Raw genomic sequence first — 19741 nt, 5'->3', positions numbered from 1 at the left:
TAAATGGTCCAGAATTTTAATATGAGAAACCTTTCTGGAGTTTATTGAAAACTGAATTCAGTATGTAATGGAAAAGTGCTATATGCCTGTTGACTTCTAAATTTTATTGCATAGCGGTAATTGGCAAAATGAAGATTTCTCAAGGCAAGGTTGTGCCAAGACCACCGTTATTTTTTTCTCTTCAGTGACCCAGAAATTGTTTATTTAATGGGGTTTAACAGTGTAAGATCTCCAGGGAGGCTACAGAATGTGCATAGAAAAATTATGATCCTAAAGGGTGTAAGGAGATTTCATATCTTGATCAACCTATCCTGTAAAATAAGATTTTGATTCCCTTGGCCATTATTTGCATCCAGTAAACTGCAATTTGCATGTACCTAGACAAAAATGGTAATTTCTTTATCGAACATCACGGGACACAGAGCACCATAGTAATTACTATGTGGGTTATAGACCACCTTCAGGTGATGGACACTGGCACACCCTAAACAGGAAGTTGCCTCCCTATGTAACCCCTCCCATACCGGGAACACCTCAGTTTTTTTCCCCAGTGTCTAAGGTGTTGGTCAAGAGTGAAGATGTGCTCTGAGAAGCTTCAGGAGGGATCCATGCTGGATTTAACCACTTGCCTACCAGGCACTTACACCCCCTTCCTGCCCAAGCCATTTTTCAGCTTTCAGCGCTGTCACATTTTGAATGACAATTGCTTGGTCATGCTACACTGTACCCAAATTTTTTTTATCATTTTCTTCACACAAATAGAGCTTTCTTTTGGTGGCATTTAATCACTGCTGGTTTATTTTATTTACAAAAAAAAAAAACATTTAAAAAAAAAAAAAAAAAAAGTTTTTCACTTTTTTTTCCTGTCAGTAAATTTTGTAACTAAGTAATTCGCCTTCACTGATGTGCGCTGATGGAGGCGGCACTGATGGGCACTGATAGGCTGAACTGGTTGGCATTGATGAGGTGGCACTGATGAGGCACTAATATGCGGTACTGATGGGCATTGATGGGTGGCACTGATAGGTGGCACTGACTGGCATCGCTAATGGGCATTGCTGCCACTGGTGGGCACTGATTGCTGCCACTGGTGGGCACTGATTGCTGCCACTGGTGGGCACTGATTGCTGCCACTGGTGGGCACTGATTGCTGCCACTGGTGGGCACTGATTGCTGCCACTGGTGGGCACTGATTTATGACACTGTTTTTCACTATTGTAATCAGGGCACTGATTAGTGCCCTGATTACATTCCTAAATGTCCCCCTGCGTGGAGATGCCGCTGATCGGCTCTCCTCGCCACACACTGTCAGTGTGAGGTGAGGAGTGTCGGTTACCGGCACTTCCTTGTTTACATGTGACTGGCTGTGATTGGACACAGCCGATCACACGTTTAAAGAGCCGCAGAAGCGGCTCTTTCTACAGACCGTGGTCGCACCGTGCCCTAGCAACACGCCGCGGCAGCGATCGATGCCCGTCATATGACAGCTTCCCAGAACAAGAGCCGCACCACCCCGCCGTCATTTGACGGCAGATGGCAACTAGTTAAACAGCCTCCACTGACCGGATTCATCCAAAGTGCCACTGAGGCCAAGGTGGATGGTACCCAGGTCTCATATACGAAGCACGAGGTTTTGCCTGTAACGCCTCTCTCTGCATTTCCTGGCGGGGTGCTAATACAGGTCCAAGGGAGTGGAACCCCCTACAATGGGACCCGGTCCTTGAAGGTTTGCTAACGCAGCCTGCCTTGATGGGTGAAGTTTGGATCTGTCTTGCAGCAGTATCCTGTAGCGGGGATAAGCTAAGGGAAGAGGCCTAGGAACTATAAAAAGTTCACCTTTGGTTGTATCTTCCATGAGTATAATGTTGTCATGCCTTAAAGTCTCCACTAGAGGGGGTAAATGCGTTGCTTCTCAATCACATACAAAAGGTAAGACGACGCAACGCACTCCACTAGAGCAGTTAGTGCTTCTTGAGCAGTGTATCACCAAGCCTCCATAGCTCAAACCTGCAAGGCCACAACTTGGTCTGCAGTCCATACATTCACCTGATTTTATCAAGTGGATGTAAAAAAGGGCATGAGGATATCGCCTTTGGGCGCAGTGTGCTGCAGGCAGCAGTATAAGTCCTCAAGTCTGTTGGTGCCCTACGGGTTGTGTGTCCCTCCCCTCAAATAGCATTGCTATGGGACGTGCCACAACCATTTCCCTCGTCAAGAGGATCAAGGGAATATCTTGAATCGGATCAAAAGGATCAATAGTAATTACTATGGGGCTTTGTGTCCCGTGATGTACACTAAGGAAAACGTGATTTTTTTATAACACCTTACCTGTAAAATCCTTTTCTTGGAGTACATCACGGGACACAAAGGTCCCTCCCTCTTCTGGGGTATATGTATATTGCTTTGCTACAAAAACTGAGGTGTTCTCAGTATAGGAGAGGTTATATAGGGAGGCAACTTCCTGTTTAGGGTGTGCCAGTGTCCATCACCTGAAGGTGGTCTATAACCCACATAGTAATTACTATGGTACTCTGTGTCATGTGATGTACTCTAAGAAAAATAGGATTTTTAAAACAGCTTACCTGTAAAATCCTTTTCTTTGAAGTACATCAGGGGACACAGAGCCATCGTAGTTACTATGTGGGTTATAGGCCACCTTCAGGTGATGGACACTGGCACGCCCTAAGACAAAAAAGTGCACTCCCTATCTAACCCCTCCCACTACTGGGAGTACCTCAGTTTTGTAGCAAAGCAATATGCGTGTATACCAAGAAGGGAGGGACCTCTGTGTCCTCTGATGTACTTCAAAGGAAATGATTTTACAGGTAAGCTGTTTTAAAAATCCTTTTTTCTTTTCATATATCAGGGGACACAGAGCCATAGTAGTTACTATGTGGGATGTCCCATAGCAATGCCAACTGAAGGGAGGGAGACACAACAAAAGTCGGGCACTACGAGACTAGAGGACATCTACTTGATTAGAATCTGGTAAATGTATGGATTAAAGACCAAGTTGCGGCCTTGCAGATCTGAGCCATGGAGGCTTGGTGACGCACTGCCCAAGAAATACTAACAGCCCTGGTGGAGTGCGCTTTAATATGAAAAGGAGGAATTTTCCTCTTTTTAAACCATAAGCTTGAACAATCACTTGACGAATCCATTTAGGAATGGTAGATTTCGACACCGCCTGTCCTAACAAACAAAACATCATCTGTTTTACGAATCTGAGCAATCACTTTTAAATAGACCTTGACCGCTCTCACCACATCAAGAGAACAATATCCTGGTTTAAATGAAAACCTGACACTACCTTCGGTAGGAAATTAGGATGAGGCAGCAATACAACCTTATCCTTATGAATAATCAGATATGGCTCTTTACAGGAAAGAGCAGCCAACTCTGATACTCTCCTTGCAGAAGATATGGCAACCAAGAATCGAATCAAAAGGATCTGTTTTTGTAAAGCCGACCGGACTAATTTTAAGTCCCAAGGGTTCAGGGGTGACTTAACTGGGGGATTAATCCGCATTACCCCCTGGATAAGGTTACAAACCAGAGTGTGTGAAGCAAGTGGTCATTGAAAAAACACTGATAAGGCCGACATCTGGCCCTGGATGGTGCTCAAGGCCAGCTTCATTACTGATCCCATCTGTAGGAAATTAAGGATCCTACCTATAATAGATTTCCTGGGGTGCCAACCCCTGGATTCACACCAGAAGACATATGCCTTCCAGACTCTAGAATATATGATTCTGGAGGCCGGCTTCCTAGCATTAACCAAGGTAGAAACTACTGAAGCTGACAGCCCACGGTCCTTTAGAATGTGGGTCTCAATAGCCAAACTGTTAAATTTAGCGTTTGTAAAGTAGAATGGAACACCGGACCTTGCAAGAGAAGGTCTGGCCAGAGGGGCAGGGTCCAAGGGTCCCCTACCGCCATCCTTGTGATCTCGGCAAACCAAGATCTCCTGGGCCACGCTGGGGCCACCAGAATCACCTCCTTTCCCTCTTGCTTGATCCTGCGTAGGAGACACGGAAGCAGCAGAACAGGAGGGAACGCATAGATCAGTGAAAACTGATCCCATGGAAAGACCAAGGCATCTGTTCCATATGCCATCAGATCCTTTTCCTTGACACCGTTATCGATCTTGTTGTTGAACCTGGACACAAACAGATCCACGTCCGGAACTCCCCATTTTTGGCATATTGACAGAAAGATGAGGTGAAGGGACGATTCTCCCGGGAACAATTGTTTGCGACTCAAGTAGTCCGCCTGCCCATTCCTCATCCCTCGAATGAAAACTGCTGATAGGCAAGGGATGTTGTTTTCTGCCCAAGACAGAATATGATTCACCTCTCTCTGGGCCGCATGACTTCTTGTGCCCCCTTGGTGGTTGATATAAGCCACAGCTGTGGCATTGTCGGATTGGATCCTGACAAGATAATTCCGTAGACTGAGCGTCCAGGCCTTTAGGGCCAGGCGTACTGCCTAAATCTCTAGACTATTGATGGGCAAGGTCAACTCTGATTTGGACCACTTCCCTTGGATAGATGCTTCTTCCAGGACTGCTCCAAGCCCAAAAGTGTGGCATCTGTTACTACTTTCCAGGTAACCGGTAGAAAGGATTTTTCTTTTTGAAGATTTTTGGATATTAACCACCAATTGAGGTTTTGACACACTTTGGCGGATAAACGCATCGGGAAGTCCATAGTTTGAACCTTCTTGTTCCAAGTTGACAGGCTACTGTTTTGCAGCAGTCTTGAATGAAACTGTGCATGAGAGAGAGAGAGAGAGAGAGAGAGAGAGAGAGACTCTCCACTGATGTGCCTTCCCGCATTCATGCGCTTAGCTGTTTGTGTTAGCAACACAATGTGCATATAGCACCTGGTATTCCAAGGCTGTCTCCCATACAGGTTGCTAACCATGGCTCACCCTGCTTAGCCTCTGAGATCAGACGAGATTGGGCGCTTTCAGGGTGATGTGGCCTTAGGCATCTCAGCAGTTGTGCGTTTGGCTAGTTTATAAGCAAGCACCTGCATGAGGACCTTGTGGAGGTTCTACAATAGAAAATTAAAAAGCAATTATTGCAAACATAAAGCTGCCAGATCCTGGGCCTGCTGAACAGGATACCTGAACACCCGTTAAACTGGCAGCCTCACAATGATTAAGCAATTACTGTCAGCGCAGGCTGCTCAATCTGCCAGAGAAAGTGGTTTGTGTTTGTGTTTTTTTTTTTTTTTTTTTTTTTTTTTTTTTAAACAGGAATTCCAACATTTTATCGGTTGGATGGATGCCTAAGCATTTGCCCATTGTCTGCCGAACAAAAGCTCTTTCACAGAGGATATAGCAGCGTTAATTGCTGGTATACTCTACTTGGTGAATTTCCTCCACCATAGGATAAAGTGTAAACTTTTTTTAAGAGGAAAAATAATGTTTATCTGGGAGATCCTCTCAGATACAAAAAAGCTTTTCCAACAATAAATGGACAGGAAAAGGCATGCACAGTTTGAGGAGGCTTTAGCGAACCCAGACACTCAGTTAAGGGAGCATAAATGTGGAGCGGACCATACAGCAAGAAATTGCACCATCAATCTTAACCACTTCCCAACCGCCGCACGACTATATACGTCCTAAGTTTGAACGGGGATATCGTTGTTATGGCAGCAGCTAGCTGCCATAACCCCGGTATCCCCGTTTTCGTGCGGCGGCCGGCTTTCAGATAAAAGTGGTCCCTGCGGCGGATTCGCCGCGAGATCACTTTTATCGGTGGCGGGAGAGGGCCCCCCCCCTCCCGCCGCGATCCGGTGCCCTCCGCCGCTTACCGGAGCCGTCGGTAGCGGCGGAGGCGATCGCGTCCTCTGCCGTGGTGTGTATAGAGACGAGTGAGGCCAAGATGGCGCTCACTCGTCTCCATGACACTGCTGGGCGGAAGCGACGTCAAAACGTCACTTCCGTCCACGCCTCTTAAAGGCATATTTTTTCAAATGTAATTTTTCTAAATTACTTTTTTTTTTTTTTATTGCATTTTGGTGTAAATATGAGATCTGAGGTCTTTTTGACCCCAGATCTCATATTTAAGAGGTCCTGCCATGCTTTTTTCTATTACAAGGGATGTTTACATTCCTTGTAATAGAAATAAAAGTGACACAATTTTTTTTTTTTTTTTTTAAAGTGTAAAAATAAATAAAATATTGTAAAATAAATAATAAAAATTAAAAAAAAATTTTAAACCCCCCCCCCTGTCCCGACGAGCTCGCGCACAGAAGCGAACGCATACGCGAGTAGCGCCCGCATATGAAAACGGTGGTCAAACCACACATGTGAGGTATCGCCGCGACCGGTAGAGCGAGGGCAATAATTCTAGCCCTAGACCTCCTCTGTAGCGCAAAATATGCAACCTGTAGAATTTTTTTAAACGTCGCCTATGGAGATTTTTGAGGGTAAAAGTTTGACGCCATTCCACGAGCGGGCGCAATTTTCAAGCATGACATGTTGGGTATCAATTTACTCGGCGTAACATTATATTTCACAATATAAAAAAAAATTGGGATAACTTTACTGTTCTTTTATTTTTTTTATTCAAAAAAGTGAATTTTTTCCAAAAAAAGTGCTCTTATAAGACCGCTGCGCAAATACGGTGCAAAAAAAAGTATTGCAATGACCGCCATTGTATTCTCTAGGGTGTTAGAAGAAAAAACATATATAATGTTTGGGGGTTCTAAGTAATTTTCTAGCAGAAAAACCTGTTTTAAACATGTAAACACCTAAAATCCAAAACGAGGCTGGTCTTAAAGTGGTTAAGAATGAAACCAGCTGATTCTCCCACATTTGGCACCTCAGAAGAGGAGTCATCAGCCTCACCACGGTCCCCTGAGGGGATTCATCTTCTCCTGCCCCTAGTTCCTCAATTTGAGGGTCCTGGGCAATGGAATAGAACCTGTGCGATTTTAAAGTTGCTAAACTTTTATTTATTTATTATTTTTTTTTTTTTTAAAACCCGTCATGGCTGAGGAAAAAAAGATCTTTAGGTAAAATACACAGGGGCTGCAGTGTTAAAAACAGTTGCAAACATTTCATGCCCCCGATGCTCATTCTGACCAGCCACTCCCTCTCAGGGGAAGATGCCATTTGTAGAGATGAGTAGGCTTTCCAGAGCTTGAGGGGGACCCTTTTAGCTCTATTTTGGGTGTGTTTTAACCCCCCCCCTTCTGACCTTAGTACTTCTGCTTTGTGCATCGGGCTATCAGAAGAAATCACATCCACTGCTTGAGCAATAGTCCAGCCACTGCCGCTGCTATTAATTCTCAGCCTCATACAAATAGTAAATGTGTTAAGCAGGAAATGCCTGTGTCACCAAAACCTCTTTCATGCTCCCTTTGCTCTCATGTCTCTGCGACAATTTTGCAGCCAGCACAAATTTGAGTGTTTGTTTTTTTTTGGAGGATGCCAATGCCATGCTAAGCCACGCATTGCGCCCCCCCCCCCCCCTTCTTTTTCAAAAAGAGCTATCCCGTGCATGCACGGGCCTCCAATCCAACGGGATTGGCTTGTGAGGGAGGGTTGGCGTGGAGGAGACCTGGAAGCCGCCCCATGTAGGGGCGATGAAAGAAAACTGCATTGTTTTCTGTTCTCACTTATACTTAGCCTCATAAAGAGGGGAAGAGTTCAGCCCAGGTGGGGGTGTCTGGAGGAAGCAAAAACCCCCCAAACTTAAAGGAGGTCTGCCTGCTTGCTGTAGAAAGAGTCTGCTGCTTCTGTGACACAGCGTGATCTCTGAGCAAAGGATGAGAAGGTACGTTCTCCATACAGCCCCCAGTGGTGACACTTAGGCATAACAGCATTTACTTTAAAGGAGACCGTTCATAAGAAAATTTTAAAAATTTCTGAGAAAAACTCCACTTACCTTTCCGCCGCAGGGTTTTCCAACAGACCCAATCTTCACCCTTCACGGTGTGGGTTCGGTTAAACCTTCAGGAGCTGGGGATCCTCGAGGAAACCCACAATCCTGGACCTGCAATAGCACCACCGGCAGTAAACTTTATGGCCTTAATACTAAAGTACTGGATTCCGGGGTACAGCTCTCAAGAGAAGCTTTCACAGGCAAAAACCGCATTTCTTCAGACACGAGGCCCGGGTACCATTCAATTCGGCCAGAAAGACACCTTGAATGGATCCGTCTGCATAGCTAGCCCCAGCAAGGATTGCTCCAGAGGAGCACAGCACAGCATTACTCCGTGACCAACACCCAGACACTGGCAAAAAAAACTGAGGTACTCCCAGTAGTGTGAGGGGTTATATGGGGAGTGCACATTTTTGTCTTAGGGCGTGCCAGTGTCCATCACCTGAAGGTGGCCTATAACCCACATAGTAACTGCAATGGCTCTGGCTCTGTGTCCCCTGATGTATGAAAAAGGATTTTACAGGTAAGCTGTTATAAAAATCCTATATTTTTCTAATTTACTATTTATGGACATTTATTTATGGACATTTATATATGGACATTAGTGACTATAAAGTGGTAATTGATGGTTACAGGGGACAGTTAAATGTATAATGGCATATCATTGCAATGTTTGTAAAATTGCCTAATGAAGCTTTTTTTTTTCGTTAAGATTTCATGCTGAACGTGCCATAGATATCATCACACACATACTCCCAGAAGACCATCTTTTATTAGCTTCTTCTAAAAGAGTTAAAGGTATGGGCAGAATATATTCTAGTATTACTGAATTTCTTTCATTGTTTGATTTGTTCAATGCAGCATGTACACTTGAACTAGTTGGCTGCGACAAAATTGTGCTGCGATTTTACGCAATCCTTTTGTGTTCAAGAGAGGGAGGTTAGGGGAGGTTGAAGCTTCTCTAACCACAGCAGCTCCTAAACGATGCTAAAAGCTTAGTGTAAGGTACTAAGGAAATCCCGGACTGCTGCACTCTGAAAACAATCATCTTTATTCAAAAATGGTTAAAATCCAACAGAAATCATCAGATACGGTAGAAGAATAGCGATAGCTAACGCGTTTCACATACAGAGATGCTTACTCATAGCTAAAGGGTAAGTGAATGTAGTTACAGCTAAATAGAGCAAAAGGGTAAAAAGCCACCAATAAGAAACTGGTGAAGCAATCAATTAAATCAATGAACAATCATTTAGTTAAAAGGACACACTTGCGGAACATCCCATAGACCAAAAATTCCAATAGTGAAACCACCTATAGAAAAAACATATGTATACTAACACTACCTGAATATATGTACATATATGTTCGCATTAAGCACAAACATGAGTATATATTCACCCAAAATATGAACTTAGCGTTCTAGAAGCAATCCAACAGTAGTAACACATGTAAAAAAACGTTTTAAGGCTCATGAAGAGAACACCTGCAGACAGTAAACCATAAGCGATGACACTTTCTGCACCGGCACTGCCAAAAATAGTTAATATGGATAATACAATGTAAAGGCAGCCAAATAAAACCGAATAGGGCATGATAAACTATGCAGTGGAAAAATATTCAAAGTATAAGCATGCCAAAACAAAATCCATTGGATAGCATTGAATCACATTATATCAGATAGGAGAACATAAATATAAAGAACCCATACAGCGGTATAAAAATGTTATGGGATATAAACTTACCCAAAAGATTTGGAGGGCATTAGATTACATTGAATTAAATAACAGAGCGACCATGTCGGCAATGTAAGTGCGGTACAATCACAAATAGTGATTGTCTGAAGATGTTTACACATGTTCCCAATCTTAAATAAATCACTAACAGCGTATAGAATTATAGAAGTGTTTGGAAATACAAACTTAAAAGCTTATATATAAATATTCAAAGAGTGTTATTCCTCTTCTTCTCTCGAAGGATCAAAGATAGGAATCAAAACTGCAGATAGTTCCGGGATAGGGGACTATAAATTATAAGCATAAATGTAGATCTAGGTGTGAGTGAACAAAGTCTCACTCTTCTTGATGAAAAAACGGAAATCACAGGTTGTGTGTGTCACATCCGTGAAATATCCTTTACCGATTATCATAATTTCAAAGGCTGCTATAACCCTATGTAGAGTCTCCCTCTGCTTGCTGAAAAACAGAAGCCATAAGTCATGTGTCTCACATCCGTTCTAACCTTCCAGAACCCATATGTATTATGTGCTGTCAAAATGTATGTTGCTCCCAGGATGTCTAGTGTTTGAAGCAAAACCAACGTTAAAACGAAGGATGTTATCAGTATCATGTGTCTAAAGTAATATACTATCCCCAAAAATGAAAGACGAGACACAACTCCTCTCTGGGTTGACAAGAGGTTGCTACAACAGGAAAGAAAATAAATACAATGTTGCTCTCAAAGAGAAGAAAATAAATACATCCCCATAGCAACATGACGCCACCTTGAGAGAGAAAAAGATAAATACAGTCCTATACTAGTATAGTCTCGCATCCCGAGAAAGGGAAAGCGAGAGATTAGTACATTTCTATGGGGACATGACGCTACCTTAAGGGAGAAGAAAAAAGGGGGGGGGGATCAATACGATCCTGTGCTAGTGATAGCCTTGCCTTCCAAAAGAAAGAAAGGCCAGTGTGTTTCCATAGGAGCATGATGCTATTTTAAGAAAGAAAAAAAAAATCCTTTACTGATATTATAGTTTTGACGGCTGCTATAACCCCATGTGGAGTCTCCCTCCGCTTGCTGAAAAACGGAGACCATAAGTTGTATGCCCCACATCAGTTCTAACCTTCCAAAACCCATATGCAATATGTGCCATCAAAATGTATATTACTCCCAGGATGTCTATCATAATTTCAACAGTTGCTGTAACCTCATATGAAGTCTCTCTCTGCTTGCTGAAAAACGGAAACCATAGGTTGTGTGTCTCACTTCCTTTCTAACCTTCCAAACGAGAGAAAAAAGATCGGCATGTTTCCGTGGGAGCATGGCGCTACTTTAAGAGAGAAAAAGATCAAAACTTTTTTATATATATGTGCCAGCATGGTATTACCATGAAAAAGAGAAAACCATAATGTATTTATAGAACTACTTTCTAGTAGCAAAAGGTAGAAAAAGTACTACTACCATAACTCAATGCTATAAATAGTAAAAATATATAAAAAGCTTAGTGTACATGGAAACATAGGCTTTTGAGTTTAGGAGCTTTGGCCAAAAAAAATGCCAAAAGCTTCTAAACTCAAGTTTAGGAGCTGCTAGTGTACATGGTGCCTAAGATGTCACAAGATAATTTTGTTGATTCACTTCAGAATTGTTATGTTTACCTCCATTTCCTCGAATTCTACACTATACCCTTTTTATAATATTGTGTTTTTCAATTTTTTTTTTTTCTGTACTTGTGCACAGCCACATTGTGTACTACAGTGCTCTGGAGTTATCTTGCTACTTTCCTACATCAGTTTTTTACATTTATTGTACCTAGTTATCTGGCATGAAGCCATAGTCTTCTTTAGCCCATATGTATTATAAAGTGATGAGCACACTTAAAAAGGAGAAACCTCTTTAATATTTAATGTGGATGGACTTTAGCACATGATGATGAAGCCCCCCTTACAAATGGTTTCATCTTTTAGACTAAACTGAGCATCAGATGAGATAATTGCATTGTGTATGTGTTAAAGAAGAATGAAATCATTAAAAGCAAGGTGCATAAATGCTGGCTTAATCTGCTTGAGAGGTTTTTCAGCACTGTCATAAAGTAGCAAGAGTGGTGCATGTGCGCTCTCACTCTTTTGCTCTCTTTATGTATATCAGATACAGGCCTAGATCGCCATCACCACACGTCCATATTACACTGTTTTTATATAATATGTAACTCTAATAATCTAGGCTTAGATTGTGGCTGATGGCTAGCACTTCTGTTAGTAAAAGGAGTATAAGGTAGCCTATACTGCTATTTTAGAAAGTTATTGATCCACTTTGGATTTTAAAGGATGTTTGTTTTATTAAAACAGTATAAAACCCAAAAGCAAACCTTTTATTATATTGCTGCTTACCAATTCTTAAAGCAGTTGTATACCCTCAGAAAAAAATGTTAAAAAAACCCTGTAAGGCAAAGGCATAATGTGCTAGTATGCACTGCATACTAGCTCATTATGAAATATTTACCTTTAGAGCGAGGTCCCCGTATCGCAGGCTGGTCCACGCTGAGGGAGCTGACGCTTTGTCTTCTGGGTTTGCGGCTCCGGCGCTGTAAGTGGCCGGAGCTGCGATGACGTCATCGTCCCGCAGCGCCTACCGGGAATTCACAGCGCATGCGCCGCTGACGTCAGCGGCTCCGTGCATGGCGAATATCTCCTAAACCGTACAGGTTTAGGAGATATTCATTTTACCTACAGGTAAGCCTTTTATTATAGACTTACCTGTTGGTAAAAAATAAAGTGGCTATACAACCTATTTAAGTGTGGTGACTGCATAGATTTAATTTTTTTTAGACTTTCTTTCTATTCTTATCTGGTGATCTAGCCAGTAAGGCCTCTTTCTCACGGGGCGGATCAGTGATGATCCGCCCCGTGAACATCCGCTGGCTCAGCGGGGATCGCTCCGCCGATCCCCGCTGAGCAGGAAGATGACAGGTGCATCGCTGCTCACTGTGCAGCGACGGACCTGTCAGAGCGCCGCTCTCCCCTATGGGGGGATCGGATGACGACGGACCGTAGTGTCCGTCGTCACCCGATCCGATCCAAAAACGGATGGAAAAGTAGGTTTTTCCTCCGTTACACTTTTCGGATCGGAGCGGGGTCGGATGTCAGCGGACATGTCACCGCTGACATCCGACACTCCATAGGGATGAATGTATGTCCGTTTTTCATCCGAAAACGGAAGGATGAAAAACGGACATACGGATCGTCCATGTGAAAGAGGCCTAAGTCTGCTTTTAAAAATTACCAAGCTCTCTTGCAGATGTATCAGTTTACAGGGATGGGACAAACCATTGTTGGAACCCCTATCAGTGGTAGATGATCAGCTTTTATTTATGGAAAACCTTTATCCCAGAATGACAAACTGGTTGCTGTCTCTGTTTATAAAGTGTTAGCTGGTGTTTGGCTTCAATTTTGCTAGTGCATTTAAATCTGCTAGTACTTCGAACGCTCCCCTCTTTCTCACTGACAATGCTGCTGTCCAAATCTGCCCCCTGTTTTCATTCATCCAGGGTGGATGTTGTGCTCTAATACAGGAGGTGTGGTGAGAAGGGGGGGGGGGGGGGGAGAGAAAAAAATGTAGCTACCACATCCAGTGATTGATAAGCTGTAATGCATTACATTTTGGGTTTATTACCACTTTAATAAAGTCCCGTTTAAAAACTTTAAATATAGACGGTCTTGTTTTCTACCAGTAAAGTCCAATTTGCTTCCCTCCTCCTTTTTTTTTTTTTTTTTTTTTTATTATAGGTTAAAATAGCAGGAGTGCTCTTTTTTTCAATAAGCATCTCGAAAAAATAGAAAAGCAGTAGCCAATTTGATCTTCTTCTTCAAAATTGATCATGGCCAGTGTATCTCATTTTATGCATATAAGATTGAGACTTGATTCTTTCTGTGTGTGGATAGTGAGGGGGTTAGTTATTAATGTTTTTTTACACCCGTAGCACTAATACTGGAGGAAATTGCTATAGATTGTCACAATAAAGAGACTGAACAGAAACTTCTTCAAGAAGCTCATGACCTTCATCTTTCATCACTGCAACTTGCTAAAAAAGCCTTTGGTGAGTTCAACGTGCAGACCGCAAAACACTATGGGAACCTTGGGAGATTGTATCAATCCATGAGAAAGTTTAAGGTAAGGCTGATTTGTACATTGTTTTGTTTTTTTCTCATTTAACTTCTTTTTTTTTTTTTTCTTTATTCATCTGTTTCTCTTCAATAAACCAGTGTCTCCTTTCAAAACAAAAAATGTTAACCTGATTCCTGGCCACATGTAAACTAATGTAATTATTCCTATATTGTTCACTATGGCTGTTTCTCATTGCATTTATTATTTAGAGTTTAAACTTCTTCCAAATGTGAAGTTCTCTATTAGAATTCCTTGGAAAACGCAGTGATGTCATCTGACATCAGAATTTCCTTCAAAGAGTAATTAAAACTCTGGAAGTTGTGTCCCAAGAAGGCAGGCATAAGACTAGTCACCAGTATTGCCTGTGGTCTCCCTACAGCTGATTTTCTCCTCAGTACTCAATTGCCATATTTTGTACTCTGTGTATCTTTCTGGAGGCGGCAGTCTTAGTAGAGGCAGGCTTTTGCTACCTCTTGTCAGAGCCACCAGCAAAGAACAATGAGCAATACAGTAGCGACATCACTAAATTACCACTTCAAATCTCTCCTGAAATCAGCAGTCAGGGATAGCTGTCCCTAAGATCTCTTATAGCAGATACACAGCTATGAAGATGTAGTCCTAGGAGTGCCTAGGCACTCTCACAGACCAGAAAGTGTACTGTCATTTTTCAGGAGGAATTTGAGAAAAAGGGTGAGTTTTCCAGTGTGCAGCTTGGCTCAGCACAATTACATTTCAGGATGCTCCCTATAACATGGCGCATCTTCACTTTTTCAGTTCAGGTCCACTTCAAGCTGTTGCAGACATCTCTGCTTCGCCTCCTCCTGCAACAGTAGAAAAACTCAGAAATTTTAATTTTACATTCACACTATTGCAATCGCATTTTGATCTAATTTTCAGTGTGATTATATAGTGCAATTTGGTAGTGTTTTTGGATGTGGTTTACATATTCTGTGGGGCCACAATTGTGCTGGAATCGCACCAAAGTAGTACAGGACCCTTCTCCAAAATAACGCAGTGTTGGGTTGCATTGATGTGAATGGGCACCATTGAAAGCAATGTGATTTTAATGGTCATGCGATCCTGTGTGACTGAAATCGCATCTGAAAATGTGCTAGTGTGAACCAGGCCCTAGTCCGCACCAATACTATCAGGTTGATTTACTAAAGGCAAATATACAGTGCACTGCAAGTGCATTTGATCCAATCGTGTGCAAGCAAAAGTGCAGTTTTTTTTTTTTTTTTTTTGTTTTTTTTTCCTTGCATGCCCCCCTCAGATCTAGAGCCACTGCACTTGCAGTGCACTATTTACCTTTAGTAAATAAACCCCAATATATTGCCCAAGTTTTTTGTAAACTATTATGTTGAGGTTGCATTAAATAAATAGACATGCGAAACTAGAGGTCGACCGATATATCGGCTGATATCGGCCAATTGTGCTGATAAAAAAGGCCGATATCAGCGGACTTGCAAATGACTTCTGTATTAGAAGTCGATACAAGTTGCCTGAAAACTTCTGTGAAGACTTCTCCCCTTTCTGGGCAGCCTGCCAAATCAGATAAAAAGAACCTGAAGGATACAATGTTTACACTTTGAATGCACTGAACTCCTGTGTAGAAGCTCTCAGTTTAACCTTTTAAAGACCAAATCTTTTCTGACACTTGTTGCTTACAAGTAAAAATCCTGTATTTTCTGCTAGAAAAATCACTTAGAACCCCCAAACATTATATATATTTTTTTAGCAGAGACCCTAGGGAATAAAATAGCGGTTGTTGCAATATTTTATGTCACACAGTATTTGCGCAGCGGTCTTTCAAACGCAATATTTTTTGAAAAAATATACTAATAAATTTTAAAAAAAACTAAACTGTAAAATTAGCCCATTTTTTTCATCCAAAAGTTTTGATTACCTGTTTTTGTGTATTTAATATTTAAGATATAGTTTTTTTTGTTTTTTTTTTTTATCTAAATTATACATACAAGTGAACTGATTGGAGGTTTGTTTTGTTTAATAAATGTTTAAATGTAAAAAATTTTCTGTATCACTTAGCCCCGATTCACACAGGGGCGGCACGACTTGCAGGTCGCCTCACCGAGGCGACCTGCACACAACTGCCACGGTGACTTGCAAAACTACTTCTGTATAGAAGTCTATGCAAGTCGCCTCAAGTTGCCCCCAAAGTAGTACAGGAACCTTTTTCTAAGTCGGAGCGACTTGCGTCGCTCCTATTAGAACGGTTCCATTGTACAGAACGGGAGGCGGCTAGGTCGCCTGACAAGTCGCCCCTGTGTGAACCGGCACTTAAGGTTGCTACCACACTGGAGTGGGCATGCGTTGACGGTAAAACGCTGCTAGTTTTAGCGGCGCTTCACCGTCATTTTAGTGGCGCTATTCTGCTGCTAGCGGGGCGCTTATAACCCAGCTAGCAGCCGAGGAAGGGGTTAAATGCATCCCTGAAGCGCCGCTGCCGAAACGCTTTGCAGGCGCTTCGGCAGCGGTGCACATTCATTTCAATGGGCAGGAGTGGAGGAGGAGCGGTATACACCGCTCCAAAGATGCTGCTTGCAGGACTTTTTTTTTAACATCCTGCCAGCACATCACCTCAGTGTGAAAGCACTTGGGATATCACACTGAGACTGCAGGGGAGCCGTTTTACAGGCACTTTACGGGTGCTATTTTTAGCCCAAAAGCGCCTGAAAAACGCCCCAGTGTGAAAGGGGCCTAACTGTTAGATTTTATGAGATGAAGGGGGAAAAAAAAAAATCGGCCTAATATATCGGCCCAAAAAAATTGGCATCACATATCGGCCATCGGCCACCGCGATTTCTAAATATCGGCATCGGCCAGAGAAAAAACCATATCGGTCGACCTCTATGCGAAACTATAAAATTGCACGCACCCGTAAAATGATGAGCTAAGGTACTCTTAACAGGTGGGAATTGGACAAATGAAAGCCTATCGGTCTCTTCTGTAATAACTGCTGCTCCCTGCCTGCTGGCATTTATACACAGAGCCACACAAGCACATCTTGGTATACATTTAGGGCACTATTTTTGTGCTGTGATGATGTGACTCCAATACACATGTGCAAGAGTGATGTCATCACACCCCAGCAAATCAAGTGGAGGCAGAAGCGGCCAGAAGGCAGACTAGAGAAGATGGAAGCACCCATGACAGCTGCGAGTGCTGACACTGCAGCGCTATAGGGAATCGCTTGGCAGGCAAGTCTGCCATAATGTGCTGATATTCCTGCATAATCATATTATATGGCATAAATCTCTCGGAGGCTTTTTTTTTTTTTTTTTTTTTTTTTTCATCCCCTTTTGTGCTGCTGTGGAAGGGGCTTTGAAAGAAAAAAAAATGTATGGAAATGACAAGAGAAATCTGTAGTCTTAGATAGGCGTACTACGTATGTCTGTTGCAGCAAAAGGGTTAAAGGGAAACCAGTTGATATTATAGAAGTTGCCTTTGCTGACACTTCTGGAAATATTGCTTGTCTATCTGTGATGATCCAGAGGTTACGAGTTTAATTTTACTGCTCAGCATGCTTTTTCTGGGACAGTGGGCTCAATTCACAAAGCAATATCACATGCGATCTTTGGATCACGTGACTCATTTTGGTCAGGCATCTGCTTCATCAGCTCTGTGGGCTCTCAGTGATGGTTCGTGGACATCTAGCCATTCCACAGCCTCCCCAGCAGTGTTTAAGTGCGTTTTGACCTCTGGCGGTCACTCTGAGTCTAGCTAGGTAGAGCATGGCATAGGGTAATTTTTAAGCGTTGTAAACGTTGCTTATCTTCAAAGAATTTTGCTCGCTTGAGTTGTACCTCGAGAGAAGTCGGTAAAAGGAGTCCTGAGCGCCATTATATTTGTTAGTGTGCCGTTCCTGTGCTAGTTGTAACGCTCTCACCCTGTCTCGGTAGTGTAGAAGACTGGCAAATAGTCTGGTGGAATTGCCAGGTAGGGATCTGGTAGGAACACTGTGCCCCCTCGTCTGCAGATAATGGAGGAAAGGCGTGGGATCAGAAGCCAGTGTTCAATAAAGGCTGTGGGATCCCTGCCTTCAACTTTCTCAGGCAACCCCATAATGCGGACGTTATTCCGCCAAAGCCTGTTCTCGATGTCGTCTGTCTTGTCCTGTTTTCCTGCGCTAAACGGGTGGTTGAGAGAGTTTCAGCCATTAGAGGAGGCAACTTGTCCTCCAGGTCACTTATGCGACTTTCAGCAGCTGTTGTCCTCTCTAATTCTTTTGTATGTCTTGCCTCATGCGAGAAACTTCCTCTGTTAAACCACCCAATCTGTTTTTTACTGTATTTACCGATGCAGTGCACTGATTTACTGCCCACAATATCTTGCTGAGTGTAGGCTGCTCCTGCCCCTCTGTAAACTCCTCAGTTTGTTCTATGCTGTCAGGGAGAGAGATGGCATTGTCTCCCAGCTCTGGCTCCTGCCTCATGTCTGACTGGAGAGCAGCAGCATTTGCAGCCTCCACTGTGGAGGCTCTGTCCCTGCACTTCAGACAGCTTTTTTGTATAAAATAGTATGTTCCCTGAGCTGTCTCTCCCCGCTGGTCTAGAGGAAGACCTACCCGCACCGATTCCACATTCTTTAGATTTTCTCTCTGCCTTGTGATGTTCTGTGGGGGGGAAACTGCAGCCATGCCATTTTGAGCCACGGCTGCCGCTTCTCCCTTGTTGTGTCATGATGAAGAATTCTAGGGAATCGCTGGATTCAGGAAGCCTTGCTGAGTAGAATATGCAGCTTGCCACACTAGCCTGCCAGGGAAAGGATCGGTGACAGGGTGACGTCAGGAAGGTCCATGATGCAGCTCTGCAGCGGTTTGGCACCCCCCCCCCCCCCCCCCCCCCACGTGACTCATTTTAATGACTCATTTCCAAATAACACATGTGATCATTAAAATATCAATTATTGGTTTTTGTGGTAATTGCCAAAAAATAAAACATACTGCATAGAAGTCCCTATGGCACAGATCCGGAGATGTCTCTTGGCATGAGGGAAGTGACGGGACTGAATGGCATCTTAGGGTCCCTGTCACTGAAGTAAACAACCCCACCCCTTTTTTCGGAGTAAAATAAGTTTAAAAAAGTGTACTGCAAAATAAAGGCATGCAGGAAATGCACTTTTTGTTAGTGATTTATTTTAAATGCAAAAATTCATGCAGTATTAATCTTGGCGAGCCCAGTGTCTCGGAAGGTGAGAGACTGCCAGGCAATTATTTTTAAAGGGAGGTCTGCAATGGTTTTCTTTTGCTTAAAGAAATTGATACTAATAGATTCTTCATTTTCCTTTGCCCCTTGTAACATAGTTGAAACAGGTGAACTGTAACTATAATATTAACCACTAATCTCCATGGAAAATCACACTTAAGTTTGTATTCTTCCAGACAGACTTTGCCAAATATATTGTCATGTAAATGCCAGGGCTACAGAGTTTTTGTTAAGAGGTTTCCTACCTTCTTCCTTATTTTAAACATGACTCAAAACCTGTACATCCAGATTCGCTGAAATGACATAGGTCTGTATGGAAAAAAAAATGTATAATATGTTTTAATAAAGCTCAAATGCAACAAAGACAACACAGGTAGTGAAACCGACACATGGGGGGGGGGGGGGGGCGGCGTTATATTATAGTACTGGAAGTTTGTGGTCAAGTAGTGGTTATAAAAGAAGGTTGCTTGGCTCTGATCTAACCTCTATAATACTAGCCTATGACTCCTGCTAAGCTCACTGGAGTGCAAGGCTTTGCAGGGGGCAGGAGTGGCTGGTTCAGTCTCTGAGCCTGGACCGGCCAAGTGATGTCAGCCAACAGTGGGCTTTGGCCTGCTGTTGGCTAAAAACAAGTCACAGAAGTGAGGAACGACGTGCACTCCTATGATGCATACAAGTATAGCCAAAATACCTTTTGGCCATACATTTTCCTTGAATGTTTTCCACCATT

At 42.8% G+C, this 19741-nt stretch overlaps 1 protein-coding gene across 1 annotated transcript in view; it reads left to right on the top strand.

Annotated features, from left to right (window-relative positions):
* The window catches only part of APPBP2 (amyloid beta precursor protein binding protein 2), a 104036-nt gene that overhangs the window by 69337 nt on the left and 14958 nt on the right, over window positions 1–19741 (top strand). Inside the window, exons 10-11 of the mRNA XM_073615248.1 lie at window positions 8613–8698; window positions 13602–13792. Of these exons, the coding sequence (XP_073471349.1) occupies window positions 8613–8698; window positions 13602–13792 (277 nt within the window). The remainder of the gene's footprint in view (window positions 1–8612; window positions 8699–13601; window positions 13793–19741) is intronic.

This window comes from Aquarana catesbeiana, linkage group LG02, assembly GCF_042186555.1.
Source record: "Aquarana catesbeiana isolate 2022-GZ linkage group LG02, ASM4218655v1, whole genome shotgun sequence".
In the NCBI taxonomy this organism is placed as follows: Eukaryota; Metazoa; Chordata; class Amphibia; order Anura; family Ranidae; genus Aquarana; species Aquarana catesbeiana.
Note: the sequence above shows the minus strand (reverse complement) of the source record. Positions and strands in the feature narration are given on the sequence as shown.